The sequence below is a fragment of the Rutidosis leptorrhynchoides genome, chromosome 1 (genome assembly GCF_046630445.1).
Source record: "Rutidosis leptorrhynchoides isolate AG116_Rl617_1_P2 chromosome 1, CSIRO_AGI_Rlap_v1, whole genome shotgun sequence".
In the NCBI taxonomy this organism is placed as follows: domain Eukaryota; kingdom Viridiplantae; phylum Streptophyta; class Magnoliopsida; order Asterales; family Asteraceae; genus Rutidosis; species Rutidosis leptorrhynchoides.
Window position 1 is genome coordinate 162,177,880 of NC_092333.1, and position 22,968 is coordinate 162,200,847.

General features: G+C 36.4%; 1 protein-coding gene across 2 annotated transcripts; it reads left to right on the top strand.

Moving 5' to 3' along the window:
* The first annotated feature begins 11,532 nt into the window (after positions 1-11,532).
* On the top strand, positions 11,533-19,193 carry LOC139866715 (protein HIRA-like). 2 transcript variants are annotated; one of them, XM_071855007.1, is made up of 10 exons: positions 11,533-11,855; positions 12,673-12,954; positions 13,054-13,305; positions 13,422-13,819; positions 13,962-14,904; positions 15,367-15,565; positions 15,669-15,909; positions 16,674-16,796; positions 16,870-17,014; positions 18,623-19,193. In XM_071855007.1, exons 1-10 carry the CDS (start codon positions 11,748-11,750, stop codon positions 18,974-18,976), a joined length of 3,045 nt encoding a protein of 1,014 aa, XP_071711108.1. In that variant the 5' UTR covers positions 11,533-11,747; the 3' UTR covers positions 18,977-19,193. The 2 variants fall into 2 exon arrangements, with proteins under 2 accessions (XP_071711108.1, XP_071711114.1); XM_071855013.1 differs by having other exon boundaries at positions 16,870-16,987; positions 18,623-19,192.
* Positions 19,194-22,968: the final 3,775 nt, after the last annotated feature.

Sequence of the window (22,968 nt, forward strand, 5' to 3'; positions counted from 1 at the left end):
TCATATTCGAGATGGTAACTCGAAAAGGATGATGTTATTGAATGGCACAAAGTCATAACATATTGGGGGTGATGGACGGTCGTTAGGTGGTATCCATCACTTGCATTAATTTCTTATGTTTCTCGTGCAAGTGGGAGATTGAAGGTATTTCGTATGCCCGAGAGACATATTAAATTAACGTGGCTAATATGTTTTGATCCAATTCGGGTCATACCCAATAACAAACTTACCAACACCTTATTCGTATTTGATTTTAACGATTGGTTCATTGATCAAATACGCGACACTTGAACTTCAAGAAAAATGGTTTTCTTAAATATTGCTTGATGTGTATATATATATAAATTATGGAATAATTTATATGATATGGATTTAATTATTTATAGGTAAATAATTAATTAATTATGTTACATTCTATAAAATAGGTTTTATAGAAGATGTAAACATAATAAATAAAATGTAAGTTTATAAAATATATTTTATAAAATTCAATTTTATAAAATCAAATTTTATAAAAACCATTTTATTTAAATGTATGTAGTGGCATGGGGACTCTTGCACACATGCTTAGATGCTTTTCTTGGTCAATTACAATTGCCATTCTCTATAAGCATGGTCTAGAGACTTGTAGTAAACACACACATGCAATACACACAAAATAAGCAAGAAAAAAACTGCATTTTCTCCCTTCCCTTTTGCTGTTTCTGCCGTGACTTTCCAAAAGGGAAAAGGAGATCATTTTTCTTTTAGCAAGCTTATTCTCAAGTGTTGATTAAATCCTAACCAAAGTACAAGGTGTTGGTGCAAAGTTTGGGGTATTATCTCTTGAGGTTTCATAGTTTTGAGACTCCATTCATCATCATCTTTTGACAAGCTGCTGTCCAGAATTTTGGGTTCAAAGGAAGGGGGTTACAAGCTTGGTTTAAAGGTGATTAAGTGTCTAAAACCTAACTAAGTTAAAATGTAGTGTTGGTGCATTACTTCTTCATCATTTCCTTTTCATTTCAGCCCTCAAACCTTGTTTTGAGGAGGTATAAACTCTCTCCTTCTCTTGTTAATATGTAAGCATAATGTTCACAACTTGATCCATGGGATTTAGCTTTAAATTGGTTGAAGTTTAACAAGTAAAACTTGATAATTACACGCTTCCGTTTTGATTATAATCTTAAATGGTTTTAAGAGTTTTAAAACTTGTTAAATCCCAACAATGGTATCTAGAGCCGAAGTTGTTGAAATATGCTTCGAATTGTTGTTTAAAACCCACTATATTTGCAATCTACTAACATGCATGAATGTAGATTGCAAAAACAAATGAGTTTTGGGAGGGTGTTTGATGAATGCCGAATTGTTAGGGCTCCAAAATTGGGTTTGGGCTCTTGCATTTTGGTCACAATTGGTTGCATGTTGATGTTCACAATCCTAGCCTTGACCGTGTGTTGATTGCATGCTATATTTGGTTGATTTATGATTCATTTGGTTTGTAATTATAATTATTCAATGGCATGTAATAATTGTTCAATTGGTTTGTAATAATTCATTCATTTGGTTATGTAATTCATTTTATATTTGGTATGTAAAATAGAATAGGTTGTAATTTCATTTTCTAGATAAAATGTATTAGGATACATATTTTGTAAAAATGAAGATACAAGATGATGAAGACTTGAAGAACACAAGGTGCATATGGATGCAAGATTAAGTGGGAGATTTGAAATCTCCTACTTTGTATGATTAATCCCTTAACCGGTGACATTTGTTTTCGGCTAAACAAATGTCCACCAAAATGGCTAGATTGTGAACACACTTATTTTGCATGTGTGGTTGTTTGTATGATTATTGTTTTGTATGTTTGGTTGATACAATTAATCACAAGATAACAACAAACAAAACGACAATTTAATTGGTTAAATTAGACGTACTAAGTACATGAAAAATGGTAATTTAAATGGTTGAATTAAAATTGCAACCAAAAACCTTAATAAATGGTTATTAAGAACAAGAAAAGGATAACGTATATAAAATGGTTTATATCAAGTAATTGGCTCAATTACAAGACATGAAATTGGTTTTTCATAAGTACCATACACTAAATGCATGTTGGTGTATGGCATAAAAGTTTTCTCAAACTAGAATTAATGAAAACTTAAAATCCCTTTTACAAACAAGGTAAACAAGTTTAACGCCATCCTATTGTGTGACACTTAAAAGTATTAGGGAACTCATGATGGGATAAAGGTCACCTAACCGTTATGAGCAAACTAATATGATTAAGGTAAATTTCGCATGCTTGTGGGATAAAGGTCACCTAACCACATGTATGCTGAATTTACAAGTCTATACAAGTAGGACGACTTGATTTGGGAATCATGAACTTAGGGTCACCGAAGCATGAGGAACAAATAGGCGTTGATGGGATAAATATGCCATGCAAAAGGATTGCATGATCCCATACTCTAGAAGTTGCAAATGGATTGCAATTGTCATTTATTGACTACCTAGCTAAATCAAATTGCGGGATAAAGGTCACCTAACCAAAATTTGGTTTACCGTTGGATTCTAGAATTTAATAATTCAATTTGATTTAAAGGGTATTGGATGTTAAATTAAAATTAATACTTAAACGAACTTTGTTAAATTTCGTAGATGGCCGCTAATAACAACAACAACATGCAAAACGCACCACTTAACATGAACAACCTATCGTTACGGTCTCTCCTCGAGAAAGACAAACTCAATCATACCAACTTTATGGATTGGTTCCGCAATCTTCGGATTGTCCTCAAACAAGAGGATAAAGCGTATGTACTTGAGGAACAAATATTCATTTCAAGCTTATCAAACCCTAACCCGAATTCACCAAAATCACTAATCAAGTTTATGGAGTTTTCTCAAGCAACCTACACATCAAATTGAAGCTAGTGATACTAGGAACACATTTAATACATGCATTTATAACATTTAACAACATTCAAGCAACCAAATTACCAAATCAAACACACCAAAGTTCATATTCAAGCTAGTTACTTCAAATAATGAAATCGAGCATATAAATCATATAATAATGTTAGACTTGAGCCATAGACACTAATTAACAACTTTATAAGTTAAAAACATCAAGAACACAAAATCTAGTGATTTTAGAAAGTTACCCAAACTTGATGAAATCGGTATGGAATCGAAGAGGAAGATGAGAGGATTCCAAATATGCAATTTGTTTAGATGGATGCTTGCTCGATTTGATTTGGATGATGAATCCTTGAAGTGGTGTTTGAGAGATTTGGTGAAAGTAATAGAGAAAAAGGAAAAAGAAAAAGGAAATAAATGAAAGGATGAGAGTGAAGGGTTGACTAGTTGAGCTAGTCACCTCTTTGCTCTCTTGGCAACAATGGTCCCTCTAGTTTCATTCCGTTGCATGAATTACCTAAACGAGATATTTAAAAACGCGTATCAACGGGAGATGTTATAAACATATAACGGGCTTTAAATAATTAAACGGAAAAGTAAATGGAAAAAGGCGGGATGTTACATTACCTACTCCTTAAAAGAAATTTCGTCCCGAAATTTAAGTAGGCGTGGTAGTCGTTGTTTCTTCCTCGAAATCTTGTGTTTCCGGAACCGGGAATAAGTGAGGGTATTTCCTTTGCATTTGATCTTGCCTTTCCCAAGTAAACTCGGGTCCCCTTTTGGCATTCCAACGAACCTTGACAATCGGAATTCGGCTTTGTTTCAAAGTCTTGACGGAAGTGTCCACGATCCCAACCGGTTCCTCCACAAAATGAAGTTTGTCATCAATAGTAAGTTCTTCGAGAGGAATGACGATATGGGGTTCGGCAAGGCAATTTTTCAAGTTAGATACATGGAAGGTAGGATGAATGGAGCTCAATTGAGGTGGAAGATCTAAACAATAAGCAACGGTTCCAATACGCTTCAAGATTTCGAAAGGACCAATATACCTTGGATTTAGCTTCCCGCGTTTCCCAAAATGGATTACACCTTTCCAAGGTGCGACTTTTAACATTACTCGATCACCGACTTGAAATTCGAGGTCGTTGCGTCGTTTGTCAGTATAGCTCTTTTGACGACTTCGGGCCGTCCTAAGCCTATCTCGAATTTGAACGATTTTCTCGGTGGTTTCGTGAATGAGTTCAGGTCCGGTGACTTGCATGTCGCCTACCTCGGCCCAACAAAGAGGTGAACGACATTTTCGGCCATATAGCACTTCAAAAGGTGCGGCTTTAATACTCGCGTGATAACTATTATTGTAAGAGAACTCGGCGAGATGTAAGTGCTTGTCCCAAGCTTTTCCAAAATCAACCACGCAAGCTCGTAACATGTCCTCTAAGGTTTGAATTGTACGTTCGCTTTGTCCATCAGTTTAAGGATGATATGCGGTGCTCATGTCTAAACGCATTCCCAACGCTTCTTGTAAAGTAGGCCAAAATCTAGAAACGAAACGGCCATCTCGGTCGGAGATAATCGATAAAGGTACACCGTGTCGGGCTACGATCTCCTTAATGTAAAGTTGTGCAAGTTTCTCCATTTTGTCTGTTTCTTTCATGGCAAGGAAGTGTGCAGATTTGGTGAGACGGTCAACAATAACCCAAATGGTATCATAACCGCCCGTCGTTTTTGGTAGTTTGGTGATAAAATCCATCGTTATCCTTTCCCACTTCCATTGCGGGATCTCGGGTTGTTGAAGTAGTCCGGATGGTCTTTGGTGTTCGGCTTTGACTTTGGAACATGTCAAACACTTGGAAACATAAGTAGCTACGTCCCTTTTGATGTTCGGCCACCAATATTGTTCTTTAAGGTCGTGGTACATCTTATTGGCACCGGGATGAATCGAGTATCGTGATTTGTGGGCTTCATCCAAGATGAGGTTTCGTAAATCGCCATACCTAGGCACCCAAATTCTTCCGGCGTAATACCGAAGTCCGGTCTCCTTAACTTCGAATCGAGAGACGAGAATGTTTAAAAGTTCGAGTGCAAAGTTTTCGTCCTTAAGAGCCTCCTCTTGGGCTACACGAATTTGGCTATTTAGGTTAGTGTGGATGGTGATGTTTAAAGCTCGGACACGAAGAGGCACCGCCTTTTCCTTTTGACTTAAGGCATCGACCACTACATTTGCCTTTTCGGGGTGGTAACGAAGTTCGCAATCGTAGTCGTTTAAGGTTTCAATCCACCTTCGTTGTCTCATGTTTAGTTGCCTTTGATCGAAGATGTGTTGGAGACTTTTGTGATCGGTAAAGATAGTACTCTTGGTTCCATAAAGATAGTGTCTCCACATTTTAAGTGCAAAGACAACGGCTCCGAGTTCGAGATCATGTGTTGTATAGTTTCGTTCATGAATTTTGAGTTGTTGAGAAGCATAAGAAATGACTTTCGTTCGTTGCATCAATACACACCCAAAACCGTGTTTAGAGGCATCGCAATACACAACAAAATCATCGTTGCCTTCGGGAAGTGACAATATAGGAGCGGTGGTTAGCTTCGTTTTCAAGATTTGAAATGCGGATTCCTGTTCGGTCGTCCAAATGAATTTCTTTCCCTTGTGAGTTAACGCGGTTAGAGGACGAGCAACTAAAGAGAAATCCTTGAAGAATCTACGGTAGTATCCGGCGAGACCCAAGAATTGACGAATGTGAGTAGGTGTAGTAGGAGTCTCCCATTTACTAATGGCTTCGATTTTCGATGGATCAACTTTAATACCTTGGTCACTTACAACATGACCAAGAAATTGACCTTCCTTCAACCAAAATTCACACTTGGAGAATTTGACATAGAGTCGTTCTTGTCTTAAAAGTTCAAGCACAAGTCGGAGGTGTTCCTCGTGTTCTTCTTCGCTTTTAGAATAAACCAAAATATCATCGATGAACACGATAACGAATTTGTCAAGATACGGTTTGCACACGCGGTTCATAAGATCCATGAACACCGCCGGTGCGTTAGTGAGACCAAATGGTATGACAAGGAATTCATAACTACCATAATGAGTTCGGAAAGCGGTTTTGGAGACATCTTCCCCTTTAACCCTTAATTGATGATAACCCGAGCGGAGATCGATTTTCGAATATACACAAGACCCTTGTAGTTGATCAAAGAGGTCATCGATGCGAGGAAGAGGATATCGGTTCTTAACCGTCAATTTGTTTAGTTCACGATAATCAATGCACATTCGTAGGGATCCGTCTTTCTTTTTAACAAACAAAATCGGAGCGCCCCAAGGTGAATGGCTAGGTCGGATAAAACCACGATCAAGTAGTTCTTGGATTTGACTTTGCAATTCTTGCATTTCGGATGGAGCGAGTCTATATGGTGCACGTGCTATGGGTGCGGCTCCCAGAATAAGATCGATTTGGAATTCAACCGGTCGATGAGGTGGAAGGCCCGGCAATTCGTCGGGAAATACATCGGAATAGTCACTAACAATTGGCACATCATCGATGTGCTTCTCATCGGACTCTACTTTCTTAACGTGAGCAAGGATTTCTAAAAACAACCCTTACGGAATAGTTTTCTAACTTTAATGCATGAAACAAGGTCGAGTCCGGTGCAACTCTTATCGCCATAGACGATCAAAGGTTCACCATTCTCGATAGGAATTCGGATTGCGTTAAGATCACAAAGGATGTGAGATTTCATTTTGGCTAGCCAATTCATACCGATTATTACATCAAAGCTTCCTATTTCCATGGGTATCAAGTCAATTTCAAACTCATTACCCAAAATGTTTAACGTACACCCCCGGTAATATGTGTCGGCACTCAATAGTTTCCCGTTGGCCACTTCAATGGTATAAGTGGTATCTAGTGGAAGTGGTGGAGTGCTAAAAGAATGAGTCAAAGTCTTGGATACAAAACTCTTATCGGCACCCGAATCGAATAAACAAGTAACATAAGTGTTGTTGAGAAGAAACGTACCCGTGACTAATTCATTGTCATCTCGGGCTTCCTCGGTGTTGATGTTGAAAGCTCGGCCACGCGTATTAGGGTTATCTTTCTTCTTCGGGCATGCGTTTCTATAATGGCCCGTTTGGCCACATTCATAACAAGTGACCGTTTTTGGAGGATTGGGCCCCTTTCGAGCGACGGGGGCGGCGCTTGTGCAATTGTTAGCATTGTGACCGACTCCTTGGCATCGGTGACAAATTAGCTTGCCACATTCACCCGAGTGATGCTTGTGACATTTGTTGCAAAAAGGTTGAGTTCCGGCATAACCCTTCTTGCCGTCGTTGGTGAAAGGCTTTTTGGTGAAGGTGTTGTTGTTGTAGTTGCTTGATGGAGTGGCTTCCCATTTCCTTTTGTTGCCACCCGATTTGTCCTCGGCCTTAGGAGCCGGCACTACGATTTCATCAACCGTTTCAATCAATTGGCGGGCCATGTTCAAAGCGGCTTGGTGATTAACGGGTTTGGATGACATCACTCCTTGTTTGATGCTTTTTGGAAGACCGTCCATATAGAGTTCAACCCTTTGAGATTCGGGGTTCACGAGATTAGGACACATCAAGGATAGTTCGGCGAAGCGTTGGTTGTAGGCCTTGAGATCGTTTCCGACCGCCTTCAAAGTTCTTAGCTCTTGTTCGAGCTTTCGGGTTTCTTCGCGAGGGAAATATTCTACAATCATCTTTTCCCTTAAATCGGCCCAAGAGAGGGCATGAGCTTCATCGGTACCCACCGATTGAACATAGGTGTTCCACCAAGTGAGGGCGACACCGGCGAAAGTGTGAGAGGAGTATTTGACTTTGTCTTGGTCCCGACAACCGCTTATGCTAAAGACGGCATCCGTTTGTTCGAACCATCGAGTAAGAGTAACCGGTCCCTCGGTTCCATCATAAGTGTGAGGTTTGCACCCCATAAAAGCCTTGTAGGAGCACCCTTCGCTAGAGTTACCGGCTCCTTGGTTGTTGTTGTTGTTGTGGTTGTGGTTATTGTTGTTGTTGTTGGTGGAGTGACCGGCCATGGCCGCCTCTACGGCGGTGGCCACCATGCGTTGTAGTGCTTGTTCGGGAGTTTCACTGCGTGGCACACGACGAGGAGGCATTGTTCCTTCAAAACAAAAGAATACCGTTGGTTAGTATTCTAAATAATACTAACCGTGATATGGAATAAAGATAGAGAGAAAATTATCCTTGACTCGCCTTAAATTCTTTATGTTATAATGTCGGAATGTTCATATGAGTCACCGTAACATAATCCCAGAAATTATATTACCCTAATTCATATGTGCATTCGACATTACTTCATATAGTCAAGGTGGCGCGTCCATCAAATTAAACAACGTGAGATTAAGATAGAAATAGAATAGATATGAGTAGGAGAGTTCGAGTATAAACGCACAAGTAGTCAAGTAATTCCTACTTCAAGTCTATATGCCGGTTGTAGTCTAGACTCACCAATGTACCCTATGACTCGGGGTCGACACCAATGAACTCTAAATCCCTACAACCAATGCTCTGATACCATCTGTAGCGACCCGACCAAATCATGTTTGACGGCGCCATCTACGTAGGTCCCATTACATGGTCATAAGTCTTTAAGACAAAGTTTAACCGAAAATATGTCGCATTCATTTCATAAGTGTAGATGTTTCAAAGTTTACAAAAAGTAGTTTCCATAACTTAGTACATAACGATGTTTAAAGTACAAATGAAACACGTGCGACACAGTTTAAAGTAGTCAAAAGACGCTCCACGTATGCAAGTATACTCGACATCCAAAGCAAGTATCAAAAAGAATGTGCGAAAGCATGTATCACCTAATGTTCAAGGACCTGAGAAAAACATAGAAATCTGTCAACGAAAACGCTAATGAAATCATAGGTTTAAGTAAGTAAGTGTGTAAAAGTAAGTCGAACCACAAGATTTGCATCATTGATAAATAGTAATACATTCTAAAAGTTAATATTCACGAGCACCCAATTATCAAGGCTTAACGTTTCCTTCCATAGTACCCCATCACAATAGTGTTAGAACATACACTGTTTCCCGAAAATATATTTCATCTGTGGACGGTAGCGAACCGTCCGAGATGAGGGTTTGTCAAACCCATATAGCCATACAACATAAGTTCACGCCTACACTTACACCCTGCAATTGTAACTAATGATAATCGAATTGAGGCTTTCGTTCTAAACTCGTATGTAGAATGTTTGTTTTCATGTACTTGTGTTCACTTAGTTAAAAAGAAACGTTTATGTTTTCTCATCCCAAATATAAGTTCAAAACGAGTAAAAGTGGGACTATGATCTCACCTTGAGCGCAAGAGTAAATAAGTACTTTGACAAGTAACGTGTGCAAAGAACAATGCTAGTCTTGACCTAAACAAATAGGTTGTATCAATAACGATAGTCACGATTGGTCAAAGATGTTCAATTAGTCCTATGGCTCGTTACGACTCGATTATATAGCATGTGAAACACATTGTCAAGTTTCATGCAAGATACAAGTAAAGAATCATGTTAGAAAGATTGAATAGTCACTTGGTTAAGTTTGACAAAAAGTCAAACTTTGGTCGGGTCAAAGTCAATGAAAAAGTCAACATGTTCGGGTCGGGTCCCGAACTATTTTTCTGAGGTTCTTATTCATATATAAGCTTGTTAGAACAAGTTACATGCGAATCGGAGGTCCATAGGGTGCCAAAGATTTTTCATAAAATTGACATGTTGATCAGAACCTGAACACGGCTTATGTCGCGCCGCGACGTAAGCTGGCCGAGCCGCGGCACATAACGTGTGCTGGTGCCTGGTTGGTTTCAATTGATCAAGTCTTTTTCCGAACTTCGATCAAACACAAATCACAACCCGCAACCATTTATGACACTCATTATATATCGTTGGAAAGCTAATTTGACAAAGAACACAACTAAACCCATTTCACCAACCGAAAACATTATTTGCAATAACCGACATTTCAAATCAAATGATCAATCAATGCACACATTTAATGCAAGTGCACATTTATGATTCGGGCATTTAATGCATACATACAACACGCCGTTTTGTAGGTAATCGAGCATACAATACAACTAACTACTTACTAACAATAGTTCATGGCATTCAATGCATCAAATATTCATTTCAAGCTTATCAAACCCTAACCCAAATTCACCAAAATCACTAATCAAGTTTATGGAGTTTTCTCAAGCAACCTACACATCAAATTGAAGCTAGTGATACTAGGAACACATTTAATACATGCATTTATAACATTTAACAACATTCAAGCAACCAAATTACCAAATCAAACACACCAAAGTTCATATTCAAGCTAGTTACTTCAAATAACGAAATCGAGCATATAAATCATATAATCATGTTAGACTTGAGCCATAGACACTAATTAACAACTTTATAAGTTAAAAACATCAAGAACACAAAATCTAATGATTTTAGAAAGTTACCCAAACTTGATGAAATCGGTATGGAATCGAAGAGGAAGATGAGAGGATTCCGAATATGCAATTTGTTTAGATGGATGCTTGCTCGATTTGATTTGGATGATGAATCCTTGAAGTGGTGTTTGAGAGATTTGGTGAAAGTATTAGAGAAAAAGGAAAAAGAAAAAGGAAATAAATGAAAGGATGAGAGTGAAGGGTTAACTAGTTGAGCTAGTCACCTCTTTGCTCTCTTGGCAACAATGGTCCCTCTAGTTTCATTCCGTTGCATGAATTACCTAAACGAGATATTTAAAAACGCGTATCAACGGGAGATGTTATAAACATATAACGGACTTTAAATAATTAAACGGAAAAGTAAACGGAAAAAGGCGGGATGTTACATGAGTAGCTCGCGAGTAACTCGGCTTATTTACAGCCCTAATTGAAACACACTAACCTAAGCTCTTCATCTTCAAACACCATCAATTAACTACGCCCCAACATCAAACAAAGTCCATGAGCAACCAAAGCCGGTTGAAACTCGCGAAACGATATATCCACCACAAACCGCAACCAAATTTAGGCCAAGAAATCACCCAGTCAACTCACAAAACCCAACAACCAAACAACACTACCTCATTACACCGAGAGGAAGAAAAAGCAGCGGGGTCTAACCGGATTGTACGTCACTAGCGTCCGGAAAACATAAAACCTCCAACAACGTCACACAATGACCCGTAATATACCTATGTCATAGTAAAGACATTAAAGCGGTAAGAGAGCTCGGGAAAGAGAGGATATGAAGAAGGGATGATAGCGGCACAAGATCGATCAATAGATATACAAATGACGGAAAACAAGGACCAAGGCTAGTGTGAGGGTCTACGTGCTAACTCCAATGAGTTTAAGTCAAACGAAAAACGATTGCAACGACCTACCAACGCCGGTAAAAATTCGGCACCACACACACTAGTATACAAGTTCATTATCAACCACTAGTATACAAGTTCATTATTTTAGTTACTAACGTAAACCACGTTAAGACTCGAGGGACTATTTCAGTAAATTACCGAATACTCCGTATTTTGTTTCACTAGTGGAGTCCCATTTGTATTTGTATTTTTCAGATTAAAACAACAAAAACAAGCCAACACCCATATCACTAGGGTTTTTGTACAATTAAAAAGGGAACCAACAAATTCGAAATAGGTGTTTATTCAATTTCCATTTTTATCTCAATTCAAACAAGGGTTTTTCTGGGCTTTTGCTCCCAATCAAATTGTAGTAAACATTTCGAATAATGATGCTAATTTCGTTCGTTAATCAAGCTTATTAGTCTTTCTTTTGAAGACCGTTAATATAATATACTTGAAGATGATTGCAGAAAAACCAATTTGGGTTCGTCATGAAGGCATGCAAATTTATTCAATTGATATACAACCCGGTGGTCTTCGATTTGCTACTGGTGGTGGCGATCATAAGGTAATTCTATTTTTAATTCTAATTATGCATTTTCATCTTTCTTGTTTTGTTACTGTTGTACTGTGAATAAAGGTTACCTGATAACCGGTTAGGCCGCGTAAAAATACTCCCTTTTCCTCTTGACCAAGGTGGTTTATCCTTATGGTTATTAGTAAATGTATATTGAATTTTTATAAAAATTATACTCATGCAATTAATGCCAATGTACAATGAATTAATGCACGTTAGCGACAACTCGGGCTGTCTTTAGCAAAGACTTAACGAACGTATTACATAGTTAGTGTAGGATCGCTTTAGCCCAACAACATGCCCAATGAATTAATGCACGTTAACGACAACTCGGGCTGTCTTTAGCAAAGACTTAACGAACGTATTACATAGTTAGTGTAGGATCGCTTTAGCCCAACAACATGCCCTATATATAAGGACTTGAGTTCTTTAGAACTCTAAAACCAATTGGTGACAGAGGGAGGTTCGCGGTGGCTTATATGCATACATTAGTTTCTTTTAAATTCTGATGTGGGACCTTGGTTTGCACCCATTAAACGATTATCTACAACAGATAGTGGGAGATTGTTATATTAAAAAATACATAACTGGTAGCGATAAAGTATGAATATCATAGTTATCGATCTTTATCCTCGAGTTTTTGAACAATTTGGATCACGATATGGACTATCAAACATTATATCCTTTTTTTTAGGTGTTTAAATTAATACCAAGAATTTTTGTTATTATTTTTCTGAAGGGTGAAGATACAAGTTTCATGCTGCTTTATTTGTAATTGTATGAAAAATGACGTTTGTTTATCATGTAGGTAAGGATTTGGAACATGAAATATGCTGACAAGATTCTGAACTTGGATCCGGATAAACCCAAGTTGGAACTTCTTGCTACTCTTCGTGATCATTTTGGGTCAGTCAATTGCGTTAGGTGGGCCAAGCATGGTCGCTACATTGCATCAGGTTCAGACGATAACATTATTCAAATTAACGAGCGAAAACCCGGTTCTGGAACCACGGAATTCGGTAGTGGTGAAGCACCCGATGTTGAAAACTGGAAACTTGTTTTCACTTTGAGAGGCCATACTGCAGATGTGGTAATTAACAACATATTCTTTGAATTTCGTGTTATAAAGTTTAATTTTTTATTCCTTCAAAATTTTGTATTGAAGTTGTGATTCTCGTGCCTAGAGTAGGTGGATCTTAATTGGTCTCCAGATGATTCGACTTTAGCAAGTGCAAGTTTGGATAATACAGTTCATATATGGGATATGTGTAGTGGCATCTGCACAGCTGTTTTAAGAGGTCATTCAAGTCTTGTTAAAGGGGTTACGTGGGACCCTATTGGATCGTTTATTGCAAGTCAATCAGACGACAAAACTGTAATCATTTGGCGAACATCAGATTGGAGCCTTGCACATAGGACAGATGGGCACTGGACAAAATCGGTATGTGTTTTGAGTATAGGTGATTGGTAAAAGGTCAAAACGGTTAATCTGGAATCACATTGTGTTAATTTTAATTATGTGTTTTGACTTTTGACTTTGACTTTTTATCGCTCCAGATTGGATCTACTTTCTTCAGGCGTCTTGGGTGGTCCCCATGTGGCCATTTTATTACAACGACAAACGGTTTTCAAAAGCCAAGACATTCGGCTCCTGTTCTAGAGAGGGGAGAATGGGCTGCAACCTTTGACTTTTTAGGCCACAACGCACCTATAATTGTGGTAAAGTTTAATCATTCGATGTTTAAAGATAACAGGAAAAATTTCAAGGAAGCAAAAAATGTTTCTGCGGGTTGGGCTAATGGGTCCTCGAAGAACGGTAAAAACGAATCACAGCCGTACAATGTTATTGCTATCGGGAGCCAAGATCGAACCGTTACGGTGTGGACTACCGCAAGTGCTCGCCCTCTCTTTGTTGCTAAACATTTCTTTTCTCAAAGTGTCGTTGACTTATCTTGGTAAATCACACTTTCTTACAACCAATCCAAGCACAATTGTTGTAATTATTTTATAGAATGGCTAGAATTCAACACATGTAATTTCCATTTTTCCAATATAATAATTGAATATATTCTTAAGTTTTTTTTTTTTTTTCCGCAGGAGTCCAGATGGGTATTCCCTATTTGCTTGTTCGTTAGATGGGACTGTGGCTACTTTTCATTTTGAAGCCAAAGAACTTGGTCAAAGGCTAAATGATGTGGAACTAGACGAGTTGAAAAAAAGCCGTTATGGTGACGTTCGAGGTAGACAAACTAACTTAGCCGAAAGTCCTGCACAATTGCTTCTTGAAGCAGCTTCTAAAAAAGTTACGGGTAATGTCTTAAACAATAATTCATCCACCATGAAATCATCTTCCAATTTAGCGATTGCATCAAAGGTTGAATCTTTACCCGATCTTGGCAAGAATCTTGATAATAATGTGTCGAATAAAGCTGTAGTTCCTTCTGTTCGAGTCTCTAGTCCCGTAAAGCAAAGAGAATACCGACGACCCGATGGTAGGAAACGGATCATACCAGAAGCCGTCAGAGTTCCTGTTCAAGGGGATAACATAAACATTTCCGCAGCTTCTCAATCTCAGACGGTTGACTTTTCGAAGTCAACAGAGAACGGTGATTTAGGGCTTCGTGATCGTGAGGGTCCACCACCTGCTAAGCGGGCGATGGTTGGAGGTGTAACGGCCCGCGCCACCGTTAGTGACAGTCTAATAATTGAAAAGGTTTCGACAACCACCGATAAAGACGGAAATATTAGTGTTGAACCGATTGGAGGTCCAAAGAATTTGGGTTCTGCTAAACCCCTTTCGATTAGGGTAATTGATAGTAAAGGAGGAGATGCACCGTTTGTATGTTTGGAAGCTCGTCTTAAAGAATATGCTGCCAATGATATTATTGGTGTTGGGAGTACGGGTGTGATAAAAGAAACCGAAATTTCTTGCACAAGAAATGGTCAAACTCTTTGGTCCGACCGCATATCCGGCAACGTTACGGTTTTGGCTGGAAATGCCAATTTTTGGGCTGTTGGTTGTGAAGATGGATCCTTGCAGGTTCGTTTTCCAATTTCCATCGTTTTGGTGTTTGCAGTATGATTTGGAGTGTCTGTTTGGCCGTGTTGATTTATATCCAACCCAAACAGTCAAACACGACATGATGATTAAATATACAGGCCTGGGATTTCAATCCTGACCTGGATACTATAAATCTTGACATGACCCATGTAATAATTGTTTGCTTAATTATGTTGGTGCGTTATTTTGGTTTGCGTTCGAACCCTTTTACTTAATTTGGAATTTATCCATATAAACAAACTCTTTTAAACTTAATCCGGTTAGTGGGTCGACTTGTTTACTCTTTTTCAACTCGAACACAATTTGAAAACATAAACTTGTTAGGATTATTCAATCCTACCATATTTATCTTTGTCGGGTCGTGTCGAGAATTGCGTTATCTATTGCAATAATTGGATATTTATCTTTAGTAATACTTATGTTTATTATTTATTCTGAAAGGTCTACACAAAATGTGGAAGGCGTTCTATGCCGACTATGATGACGGGGTCTACACCCGTATTCATCGACTGCAACGATTCTTGGAAATTGTTGGTTGTTACAAGGAGAGGCGTTTTATACGTGTGGGATCTTTTCAATCGCAAGTGTATCGTCCATGATTCATTGCATTCACTGTTGGCTTCGGACCCAAAGTCAACCGGTAACAATGACACCCAAACTTTTTTTTTTGTTTTTTTTATATAATTTATATGGCGTAGACTTAAAGTTGAGCTTTGTGTGCTCTTCCTAATTTGTTTTTTCAGGTTTAGTAAAAGTAATATCTGCGAAGTTATCAAAGTCTGGATACCCACTTGTTACGTTGGCTACACGTCATGCCTTCATGTTTGATATGAGCCTCATGTGTTGGCTGCGTGTTGCCGATGATTGTTTTCCCGCTTCTAATTTTGCCAGCTCGTTTAATCTCGGGTTTCCTCAAAATGGTGAACTGGCAGCCCTGCAAGTTGACGTGCGGAAACTCATGGCTAGGAAACCAGGCTGGAGCAGGTATGTATTAATAATGGTTAGCCGATTAATCGGTTTTTGGAGAGCTCCGAGTCCAGTAATCAAACTTGGTCAAACTCACTCAAACTTGGCCAAACTTGTTCAACATCTGTCAAACTTGGCCAAACCCGGTTAAAACACGGGATTACTCAGAAAATCGAGCAAAACTTGGTCAAAACTCGGCCAAAAGTTGGGGTTACTCGGAAAATCGGTCAGAATCGGTAAAAATTGGTCAAAGTTAAACTTGCTCAACACTTGAGTTCTCTCCGAGTTGCCGAGTACTCCCTAAAAGGTCCCGACTGAGTACTCCGCAAGTAGCGAGATTGCAACCTTGGTGTTAATAAAAAATCTTATCTTTTTATTCGGATTAATCGAGTCAACAGAAAGCGTCGATTTATTGGCGTCTTGACCGTCGCTTAGAGCCTAAATTGAACTTAAGGCAGGTTTAAAACTCATGGAAATTTGATTCTACCATTTTGCGTCTCACTTTTTTTTAAACCTAATAAAAGATTGAGAGGAACGACTTTGTCTACTCTTGGGGTGTTTCACTCTGGGTGACTGGAGAAAAAGACTTCTCTTTATTCTAGAATAAGGAAAGGATTGTCTACACCTTACCTCCCCATACCCCACTTATACCCCACTTATGTAGGATTGGGTTTTGTTGTTTGTTGTTGTTGTTGTTGTTGCGTATCTTTTTATTCCATTAAAATTAACCGAATTTTCTATTTATTAATTTTTTACTGAATAACTAAATTGCTGTTTTGCAGAGTAACTGACGATGGAGTGCAGACACGTGCCCATTTGGAAGCTCAGTTAGCATCTGCATTGTTGTTGAAGTCTCCAAATGAGTATAGACAGTGTCTCTTGTCATATATACGGTTTCTAGCAAGGTTGGGTTTATATTATATCTAGTTATGAAAACTTTATAGAAGATATTTATCGCTAAATTTCGTAAATTTGCAGAGAAGCTGATGAATCTAGACTGCGTGAAGTGTGTGAGAACTTTCTTGGACCGCCAACTGGAATGGCAGAAACCGCTACTTCTGATGAAACGAATGCCGCTTGGGATCCTAATGTTCTTGTCAGTCTTTTAGCCTCTTGTTTATTTGTAAATGTTTACTTTTATCTTATACTTTATTAAAATTTACATATTATATTCGTTTCAAAATCCCGATGATATAAGTTAGGGGTGTTCAATATTCGGTTTCAAACTGATTAACCGTAAAATGAAGCGAATAATATTGGACGAAAACCAAACCGAATTTGAATTCGGTGGTTTTCAGTTTGGTTTCGGTTAGGTTTTGGTTCGGTTTTCAAATCTGAATTTGGTTTTCCGTTTCGGTTGTTCTTTTTCGAATTTGGTTCAACTGAAAACTGAAGTAAATAATAAACATAAAAAATTATTAATATATATAGTTGAATTTAATATCGATATCTTATGATCATTTTGATTAAATTATGATTATTCCGGTTTTTCAATTTTAACCGAAGAATTTGGTTTTCGGTTCGGTTTTAGTTTTGAATTTGTATTCGGTTTCGGTTTTACTTCCAAAAATTTTCAAAACATAATCAAATAAACCTAGGACTCCGAAAACCGAACTGAACTGATGAGCACCCCTAATATAAAATGGTTTACTTAACACAACCTCTATTTGGCAACCCTTTAACTGCATAAGACGTCAATATTTTATTTCTTTTGAAGGTATCAGATATCAGATAAACCTTTTAAATGTGATTTGTCAAATGGAAGATTAATATTTTTGTCTATATATATATATATATATATATATATATATATATATATATATATATATATATATATATATAGTGGTAGGATCAAGAGGGAAGTAACCATTCGGGGGGAAGCGGGGGGAAGCAAAAACTTTTTTTTTTCTTTTTCGTTTTTTGAAAAAACTTTGTTCACGAACATTATAGATGAGATGAAAATATGAACATTTAGTAGAGACACTTTTTGATAAATGTTTTTATTTTGGCGGGAAAACGCTCGAAGAAGTAATATATAACAATTATCGTGTTTTTTGAGCGTATTTTGAGGTTTTAGCTATTGGGGTTTAGATATTAGGGTTTAGATATTAGGGTTTATAGGGTTTAGATATTAGGGTTTAGAAATTTAGGGTTTAGGGTTTAGATTTAGGGTTTAGATTTAGGATTTAGATTGAGTTTTTAACACGAACGGTTTAGAGTTTAGAGTTTAGGGTTTAGGGTTTGGTGTTTTGGGTTTATGGAATAAACCCAAAACACCAAACCCTAAACCCTAAACTCTAAATCGGGCTAAATTTTACTTCACAAAACATGAAAAAAAAACGTTCATATTCTTCACGAACAATATTATATTGAATGTTATTTTTGTCGATCGTTTTCCCGCCTAAATAATAACATTCATCACGAGGTGTCTCTTCTAAATGTTCATATTTTCGTGTGATCTTGATGCCGGAAATTTTTTTTTTCAAAAAAAACGAATTTTTTTTTTTTGCTTCCCCCGCTTCCCCCCGATTGGTTACTTCCCCATTGATCCTGCCCCTATATATATATATATATATATATATATATATATATATATATATATATATATATATATATATATATATATATATATATATTATGTGTAATATCCTTAAAATTTTGTTTTACTAATGGAAAATATTATCATAAAAAATCTGTCAGAGTTTTGAACTTTGAGCTTTGAACTGTACAGGGAATGAAGAAGCATAAACTGTTGAGAGAAGATATTCTTCCAGCAATGGCATCAAACCGTAAAGTGCAACGGCTGCTCAACGAGTTCATGGATCTTTTATCCGAATACAATACCTCCACCCCCAATCCGGACCCACCGGCTGCTAACACTAGCAACATGATCACCGAACCACCAGAAACAGATCAAGCACCATCAACAACTGAACCACAACAAGCGACTAATGTAGTCGTTCAAACAGATTCTGTATCTCAACAGATGGATAAAGAACAACATCCACCAAGATCGGATCAAATGGATGTTGACCCACCCGGAACTAACAAATCTGAACCGGTTCCAAATGAAATGACATGTTGAAGTGTGTGTTTTTATGTCCGTTTTATAGATATAACGTGCGGTCTAATCTTACTTGTATTGAGATTTCTGTTGTCATGTTTCGAAATGTTGTGTATAGGGAGGATTTGTAGCATCACTCCATTGTTCTTGTCTCATTTTAGTGTTCCATAACATGAACTACATGATTTCAAGATCTAATTTTGGGGTTATAGATTCTTCAAATTTAATAATTTTACTTGGATAAATCCTGAAACAGCTGGAGAGACTATAAGATTGTTTTCAATCCTGATTGTGACGTAAAAAACAAGTGATGTACTTTTTATTGATGTGACAAAGTCAAGAAGTGAAGTTTTTTTAAAATGGAATGTCAAATTGAATACTAAATTTGTGGTGAGTGATGCGGTGATATATTATTAATAGTTGGGTATAAAATATATTAATTAATAATATATAAATATTAATGGTGAAATCTAATTGGTTGACCAAAATTTGACACCCTTTTTCGTTTATGTCAGATTTGTGACCAAGGGCGAGTCTACATATACCCGTGTGGGGTCCCGTGACCCCGCTAGTTACGGAATTTTTTTTACAAACGATAATTAAAAATTTTACAGGACACCACTAAATATAATTGTATGACCCCATATATTTTTAAGTTTAAAATTTTATCGTATGAGCCACTAAAAGATACTTAAAAATTAACTCACACTTATGATTTTATAATATAAGTCACTAATAAATACGGAGTATACAAATATATAAAGAAAACTGAACTCTTTTTGTTTTTATTTCCTCATACACGGTAACACGAACACACATTTTACGCTTTTGCTCACCACGACAAGACCTAATTACAATTTTGTTCTTCAATTTTTGGCAAAATTGGAATTACAATTTTAATCCGTCATTCATATATATATTCATATATATGGTAGTACGATTTATTCTACTATTAGATTGTATTAGCAATGATGCAATTGTTAGATTGTATTAGCAATGATGCAAGATGAATTTTATCGTATGCAACCGCATTATTAAAAGTAAAAGTTGCATTTAGTATTTGATAGATTGAATATACGATATTTTTGTATTAATGATATACTTTTGTTTAATGATGTTTGTAATGACCCGACCCGACCCGACCCGAACCGACACATTCAATTTTTTGTTTTAGTAAGTTATCGAGAAAAAAATATAGGACCTCATTGAGTTACGATCCTAGATTCGTCACTGTTTATGACTGACGGCTCGGAGCGTTAAATTTTGACGCCTTGTTACGGGCGACAGGGCGTCAAAAGTGTGACGTTGGATTCCCTGTCATTTGACTGAAGATTTTGACGCCCCACTAGAAATAATCTAAGTACGATGCATTTGAGCATCTTAAAGTGTAATATTAGTGCTTATAAATTTGAAAAATTGATTTATTTAATATTGTCCAGCATTTACTTATATACTCCATGTACACTAAAACACAAAATGAAGTGAATAGTAATACCTCGCGATGTCTGAATAACGTCATCATATATATATATATATATATATATATATATATATATATATATATATATATATATATATATATATATATATATATATATATATATATATATATATATATATAGGATCCAGTGAGAATTTTTTTAGTGTGAGAACTCTAGAAACTCAAAAATATACTAAAATTCGAACAAAAAAGAGACACGGATGAACAAAAAAGGGTACAGACAAACAAAAAACACGGTAGTCGAGCAAAAAACAAACACGGACGAACAATTTTTTTTGTTCGAATTACCAAAATGTAGAACACATTTTTGTTCGACTACCAGGATTTTTGTTCAACTACCCGTGTGTTCTACATTTTTTTGTTCGACTATCACATTTTTTTTGTTCGACTATCACATTTTTTGTTTGGCCGCCTTTTTTTTGTTCGTTCTTCCCATTTTTTGCTCGACTTCCCCTTTTTTTGTTCGGCCATGTCTCATTTTTGCTCGAATTTCTCATTTTTGCTCGAATTTCAGTGTATTTTTGAGTTATCAGGGTTCTCACACAAAAAAAGTTCTCATTTGATCACTCCGCTATATATATATATATATATATATATATATATATATATATATATATATATATATATATATATATATATATATATATATATATATATATATATATATATATATATATATATATATATATATATATATATATATATAACATTGAGAAGGATGACTTTCTCTACTCATAGGATGTTTTACTTTACCTAGAGAAATGACTTGTCTTTATTCTAGGATAGAGGGATTGTCTGCATCTTACCTCCCCATGTCGCACTTATGTGGGATAGGATTTTGTTGTTGTTGTTGTTGTTGTATATTATATTATATTAATATTATTATATTATATTATATTATATATTAAAGAGGGAAATGAATGGTGTCCTCCTGATTGGTCGGGGGTGCTATTCACAATTTTTTTTTACCTGTTCACGATTTTTTTTTATTATTCATGGTTTTTTTCCCTTCCTAACAAGGTTACAAAATTCGCTATTCGGGGATCAATCGGTCGGGATTTTAGAAGGATTAATCGGCAATTCGGAGATTAATCGGATTGTACTGTATACATTTAAATATTAAATTTTAAAAATTATATGTGTAATTATAGAAAAAAACAATAAATATAAGATAATTTTAAACATAATTATCTAACATTGTTCATTTTGCTTCAAAACTATAAAATTCTATGTTAAATTCATGTTAAAATGTTAACCATTTTTGACTTGACTTTGATTACCAAATTCGATTTTGATCCATCAATTGACGTTAACTCTTTAATTAAACGGATTCTTAGAAATCGGAACGGATTGCTCTTAAAAATGATTAATCGGTGATTAATCGGCGAGTAATCGGGTTTTTTACAACACTGCTTCCTAGCAACAAAGCGCATGCACTGTTCACGAGTTTTTTTATTACTCTTCACATTTTTTACTTTTACTTTTATTTTTTATTTTATTTTATTTTCTCAGTATGTCTTTTATCATTTGGAGAAGGTGAGTTATATAACATATGTGAACACATAATATGTCTTTTATCACTTGAGGAAGTGAATTAATTAGTGGCATTAGATGTTAGCAACAAATGTTGTCTTCACTACAAGAAAAACTTTCGAGGTTAATCGATGATTGTATGCTTCTAGACAACAGGACACGACAAGCACCGCTTATAAAAAAAATTGTGCTTTCAAAAGTTGAAATATTCATGTGGAGAGTATTGAAACGACGGATACCAGTCCGTACCGAACTCGAAGAGGTATTGATCTCGATTTCGTACTGAACTCGTGCTTTTTTGTTTATATGCTACTGAACAACATTGTAGCACAATTTTCACTGTCTTCGTGTTGTAATTGGGTCGGGCTTCCCGCTTGGCCCGTTCTCTTGTTTGATGAAATTCTCTTTTCAAAGTAAATAACTTAGAATAGACAAAAACACAGAGAAAACTAAGGGAGAGGAAACGTGTTTGAATTAATTTAAGTTTTACGTTTTAAGTAAATAAAAAATATTTCATGTAATTAATAAAAAAAGTGGTTGGATGAGATTATTACAATTTTCTTTCCATCAAGTTGTTCAGGAAAAAGTTTGGTTGGAGGCATGAAGGAAGTCAACAAATTAAATTACCTATAAATGTATGAGTAGGTTGGAAAGTACATAAAAACAAAATAGTTTAAGATGGTTGAATCATAGAATTTTTTTTTTTTTTTTTTTTTTTTTTTTTTTTTTGATGTGTCCTTTAAACACTACCGTATTATATCTGCATTTTATAAAAGCAAAAGTGACAGTTTTTTTTATCAATAAATACTGTTAATAGCAATGGATACAAATCCCGGGTTGTATTGGTATAAAAAAATTGTAAGTACGATTGAAAAGTTAAAAACGTGGTAAAAATGCATTTTAGAAAATGAATTTTATAAAACTACAATTGTTAAGTTATTATTAACGTGTTTTAAATCTTTATACAATACACTAACCG

Bases quoted from the DNA above. Each gene is read 5' to 3' on its own strand.
- LOC139866715 (XM_071855007.1), top strand. From the start codon at position 11,748: ATGATTGCAGAAAAACCAATTTGGGTTCGTCATGAAGGCATGCAAATT. The intron at 11,856-12,672 runs GTAATTCTATTT...TTTATCATGTAG, and splicing joins CTGGTGGTGGCGATCATAAG to GTAAGGATTTGGAACATGAA. The intron at 15,566-15,668 runs GTAACAATGACA...TTGTTTTTTCAG, and splicing joins TTCGGACCCAAAGTCAACCG to GTTTAGTAAAAGTAATATCT.